We start from the raw sequence: 6,000 nt of genomic DNA, 5'->3' as shown, positions 1-6,000 counted from the left end.
TTCAAATTGACTCCAAGGGAAAAAAAAAAAAAAAAAAAAACAATTCTTATTTTCAGTTGCAGCCTGCTCTGAATCAAAGTCACGCTAATTAATCCGGCCACTGTACTCCAGCCTGGATGACAGAGTGAGACTCCGTCTCAGGAAAAAAAAAAAAAAAAAAAATCAATAATCAATCTGATCATCTATGGTCAAAGATAGACCCATAATTCAGCCAGTAGTTCATTCAACAAGTTAAAATATGTCCACAGCTGATTTTGATAGTGTTGAATAAAAAGAACCATGTAGGCATTTTCTTACCCCTGTGATAACTGCAGGGAGGTGGCATTTTTTACCTTCCTACTTTTCATATAGGAAACAGACTGATTGGAAAGATAAAAGACTTGCTTCAGATCATGTTCAGCTTCCACGCTGCTGGTTGCTGGTCTGGTGCTTTATCTGTTGACTAATTCCTTTTTCTCCCTCCTCACCCCAGGCCCTCCCCTGTAAAGTATGGAACCCCGTGCCTTCACTGACCCCAGCATCCTGAGAGTTGAAGGGAGAGGGCGAAGTCCAATAGACTTTCTGGTGGGAAAATCTGGCTGAAGGGTTTTCTGTAAATTTTTGCTCAGTACTGTATCCCTTCATATGCTGCTACCTCCCCCGTGCTCAGTAATTTTAGTTTGTGCTTTTTGTTTCTCTTTTTGTTTCTTTGGTTTGCTGGCTTTGTGTTCTTTTCCCTTTTTTTTCCTTTTCTTTTCCTTTTTTAATGCAGGAATCGGTCAAGGTGTTCCCGTGGTGGCGCTCATAGTGGAAGGGGGACCCAACGTGATCTCGATTGTTTTGGAGTACCTTCGAGACACTCCTCCCGTGCCGGTGGTTGTCTGTGATGGCAGTGGACGGGCATCGGACATCCTGGCCTTTGGGCATAAATACTCAGAAGAAGGCGGGTAGGTAACTTTCCAGGCCCCATGGAAGAACCTTAAAGCCTGTTTGGAAATGAGGGTGTGAGTGGATTATGTTTTCAGTAGCTCAACCAAGACCTCAAATCAAAACAAGCTATGAATAAATTGTGTAAAAAATGTCTGTCATGGGAGGGCTGGGGCGAAGAACAGAGGAACATATTCTAAATGTCCTGTGAAGTGGGAAATTCTGTGAAAGCTACACGGATAAATAACAAGGGTGAGGAAGAGAGAGGAGGTCATAGGCTGTAGTCTCCTTTTTCTTGTCTTCGTATCTCCTTCTCCTCCTCCCAGTAAGGAGAAGCAGGAATTGGGTTTTAACACATGAAGCACAGCCAGTCTGGACCAGATGGTTCAGGTTGGTAACTTCAGAGAAGCTGGGTTGTTCAGCTTCCAGGCTTGGCCTCCAAACACCAGCATTGCCAAGCCACTGTGAAGATCTGTGGTAGACCGCGCCATCAGGCTTCTCTAGACGGGCAGGGAAAGTCAAATCTCTGTAATGGTAACTACTCTGGTCTTTTGTAAACTCCTTTTGAATGCCTCACGCCCTTTCCTTGATCTGTTAGGCTCCTAATGCTACTTTCAACAGTCCAAACCCCCCAATCCCAGGAAAGATTCCCCCTTCACAGCACTCCCCTCCAGTCCAACTTCCCACTGAGCAAATGCTGAAATCCAGCACCTTTGCAGATTATTAGATCAAAATAAACCATCCCAAGGTGTGAGTGAGGTTAAGGGGGTAAAACTCAGGGGAGCCTTTGATGTGTTAAATAAGGAACTTCCTAATCCAATCAATTCCCCTAACACATGAAATTTGTGGGGAGGGGAAAGCCTCAGATGAGATGATGGTCTTTTATTCATGCCTTTTATAAATACACATTAAGTGTTTCCTGGGTGCCATGCACTAGGCCGAACATTAAGATGTAAAAAAGAAAAACATACAATTAATTGCCACTCTCAAGATGCTCACAGTAAGTCTAATAAGTAGACAAGTATTACAAAACAAAAATACAAGTGAGCTCACCTACAGCAGGATGCTCCCTCCTCCATCCCTTTCGTACCCATCCCTCTCGTACCTAGCCTGCTTTATTTAAATAGAGACTGAGCATGGCAAGGCAGTACCATCCCATCTCTCCCCATCCCCTTCTTCATCTTTGACAGCAGCCCAGTACTCCACATAAGCCATTAAAACAGCACAGCTACCTCATTAGTAGATGAACCTATGTTTGTGAAATGAGGAATAACAAAAGGCATTGAGCCTCCAGCTTAACACTGCAAACGCAAAAGCCCTGATACCAAAAAAAAAAAAAAAAAGTTAAATTATTATTATATTTTGATAGTAAATGAGTGGTCCATTTTATAGCTCAGAACTATTTAAATTTAGTTAAATTACTATTATATTATTTTTATAGTAAATATTAGTCCATTTTATAGCTCAGAACCTAAAAAGAGAATATGTACCCAAACTTCTCTATGTTTACAATCAACCCAGAGTTCAAGATTCTTAATTGTGCTTTGTTTTATTAAAAATTTAACCAAGGGTCAGGCACAGTGGCTCATGCCTATAATCCCAGCACTTTGAGAGGCCAAGGCAGGTGGATCACTTGAGGTCAGGAGTTCAAGACCAGCCTGACCAACATAGTGAAACCCCATCTCTACTAAAAATACAAAAATTAGCCAGGCATGGTGGCACATGCTACTCGGGAGGCTGAAGCAGGACAATAGCTTGAACCCAGGAGGCAGAGGTTGCAGTTGCAGTGAGCCAAGATCGCGCCATTGCACTCCAGCCTAGGCAACAAGAGCAAAACTCTGTCTTAAAAAAATAAATAAATAAAAATAACCAAGGTTCTCCTTTCTCTAAATCTAGCAATTTGTTCTATTTTTCAGAAATAAACAATAATTTTAATACAGTTTTTAGCTTTGGCTTATTTCTTACTTTCTAGTTTGCACATTATTTTATGGTATTCCTACAAAGTAGATGCAAATTTGCATTCAGAATGCATCTGTTGTTTTTCTGTTTTTTTGTTTTTGTTTTTGTTTTTGTTGTTTTTCCGGAAAACTCATGGAAAAGTACACTGTTCACCTCAGCATTTCAGATTTCTCAGGTGTATACACAATGAAAGCCAGGATCCAGTGCCTGTTATTTACCATGATCTTGGATTGTCTACCTTGAAAATGTTAAAATATTTAATAAGTTATATATAAATATGTTAAACTACTTAGATTGCCCTTCCTGCTTTAATATGGAAGAAAGATTATGTATTTTAGAACTGGGTGGGACCTCGATTATTTAAATTAAATTATTATTTAAATTAAGATTGTTTAAATTAGGCGCTTTGTCCAAAGCCACACAGCCCAAGATCCCAGGCCAGAATCCCTGCTGGTATATCGTGAACATGTACTGAAATGTGTTTTATGCTGTGTGCTGTAGTGTTCCTCGTATAGTACTTCAGTGATACTCTTTTTTAAATATTCAAATGCACTTCAGTTGCCTTCAGCTTCCTCTTTTCATTATACTTTAGTATTATTATTATTACCATTGGTATTCCAGAGAAATCAAAACCAGTGCATTCCTGGTTGTAAGCCAATGTCCAAGCTGATCAACCCCGTGTCATGTGGATTCTTTCTCTTTTCCTGCTTAGACCATTATACACCAACCCCAAAATTAAGAGTCAAAAATATCATGCTTTCTTTTCTTTTCTTTTCTTTTTTTTTTTTTTTTTTGAGATGGAGTCTCACACTGTCGCCCAGGCTGGGGTGTAGTGAGGTGATCTTGGCTCACTGCACGCTCCGCCTCTCGGGTTCACGCCATTCTCCTGCCTCAGCCTCCCAAGTAGCTGCAACTACCGTCACCTGCCACCACCCCTGGCAAATTTTTTGAATTTTTAGTAGAAACGGGGTTTCACTATGTTAACCAGGATGGTCTCCATCTCCTGACCTCGTGATCCTCCCACCTCAGCCTCCCAAAGTGCTGGGATTACAGGCGTGAGCCACCATGCCTGGCCAAAAATATGCTCTTTTAACTTTAATTAGCAGTTTTTGTTGTAATTTTTATAGTCAAAATATGCAAAAGCCCAATCTATGGGATCTACACAAACTATGAATAATGGCTGATTATCAAAGAATATGAGTTTATGCATATAACTAGTGTGGAGGTAAAGAATTAAGTATAATTTTCGATCCTAAGACGTTTTAAAATTAAAACCTTAAAAATTTTAAGAAAAATTTGGAAATGGTTATTAAGAAAATAGAAGTCTAAAGAGAAGTTTTGTATTTTATGTGTAGTTATGATGAAGTGTGCTCTTGCTCCAGGAAAGCAATTATAAAATCATCATGATAAAACGAAGTCAGAATGTTTCTCTGTGCCATCTGAATAACTTCGAGAATTTCATCATGTTTATTTAGCTTGATAAGAAATTGTCTAGCCACACATGTGCAGCCAATTTTAAAAATCATTTCCAAATAACATTATCTTGCAGTAGTGTACTTTATGTTAAGAAAAAAAAAAAAAAAGCCCACCTAGACCTTATTCACCAGGAAGGATTTCTTCTTTGATTTCTAATAAAGTCCGACAGTGTTGGAAATGTTTCACTACAAATAAATGTAAATCCACAACTACATGATCATATAAACAAATCTATATAAATGTGCATCACTGTACAAATGAAATTGGATATAGAGAACACATACATCCTGTTTATGAAACCTTTATTTCAGGGCTGCACCAGTATCTTTTCAATGACTTTGGTAACTCAAATATGATTAAAAATGTTTTAAGTTAATTTAAAGATTCTTAAATAATACAGATCCAAGAACTATTCAGCTATAGAGCCTTTCATTTTATAATCTTAAAGGAGTAAAAAAAAAAAATCAAGCCTTACATTTTAACCTTTGTGAACTTTATGTTTTATCTTTGAATTCCCTTCTAGAATGTGAATTTGAAAGACAATCACTTTGAAAGTAATTTGTAATTGACAAAACTGATTAGCTTTTGTAGATGAGATTACTTAGGATAGAAAAAGACAGACTGCATCTATCACTATCCAAATGGGTTTGGATAAACTAAAAGACAATTGCAATTAAATTCTTGTTTGAATCTCTTTCTCCCTATCTCTGCTCTGTGGCATATAGTACCTGAAAGAAATGGTCAAACTCCCGTTTTTTTCTCATTGGCATAATGGATTTTCTATTTCTCATCGGTCATAGTTTAGAATGAGTCACTAATTAAAATTTAGTCACTTTCCCTAATTAATTTTATTGCTTTAGAAATATTATCAAATTTTATTTCTAAATCATGAATGACTAAACATGACAAAGTTAAAGAGATTCATGCTACCCAAATAGTATTTGAATCACCTAAGTTTTTTAATACTAGGATTCTATTTTTGTGTTGGAGCAATATGAGCTGTAGTATGCATGGTTGAGAATACCATACCTTTCTCCTGACATTGAAATCAGAGATTACTTTGCCTCATAATGGTCAACCAAAGTGTCAGATTGCAGAGAAATGTTGTCTAGCCCATCATTTGTCAATCAGTGAGCAGGTACTTCACCCATAAAAAATGTCAGTGTGAAAAAGGCATCCAAATGCATTTGTGTTCCGAAATGGTGCTCCTTGTTCATCCAAATTTTATTACTGATTTTTATGTTTATTTTGGCATCTTCATTCCAGAAATAATCATCTGTATTTACCATTGTTAGATACTCTAGGATAAGCAGAACTTGCTGGTAGCAGAAAGCCTTCAAGTTTTTAGTCATCTGTTATTAACTTTTGGGAAATTGTCAGTGGGATAAACACCAAGAGACTGTTCACATTTTTGTGTGTCAGTGGAATTTGTATTGGATATTGGGAAGAATAAATGAGCAATGGCTTGGGAGCAGGAGAATAGATAATACATTGCTAATAAAAATTTGACTTTCCTGTTTAACGGATGTTTAATAAGATTCCCTATATTATTTGATTTGCTGAGGCAAAGGCATAAATGAACGCTAACTGGAGATGAAAAACAAAAAATACGTTGTATGGCTTCAAATTATGTAACTATATATTCCTAGCAGAGATGTG

The 6,000-nt window shown here is 37.6% G+C and overlaps 1 protein-coding gene across 1 annotated transcript in view; it reads left to right on the top strand.

The window, feature by feature from the left end:
* Nucleotides 1-6,000, top strand: part of TRPM3 (transient receptor potential cation channel, subfamily M, member 3) — a 588,224-nt gene that overhangs the window by 342,773 nt on the left and 239,451 nt on the right. Inside the window, exon 8 of the mRNA XM_011948911.1 lies at nt 752-926. Coding sequence (XP_011804301.1) covers nt 752-926 — 175 coding nt within the window. The remainder of the gene's footprint in view (nt 1-751; nt 927-6,000) is intronic.

This window comes from Colobus angolensis, unplaced genomic scaffold, assembly GCF_000951035.1.
Source record: "Colobus angolensis palliatus isolate OR3802 unplaced genomic scaffold, Cang.pa_1.0 Scaffold286, whole genome shotgun sequence".
Taxonomy (NCBI): Eukaryota; Metazoa; Chordata; class Mammalia; order Primates; family Cercopithecidae; genus Colobus; species Colobus angolensis.
The sequence above is the reverse complement of the archived record's forward strand: the minus strand, read 5'-3'. Positions and strand labels throughout refer to the sequence as shown.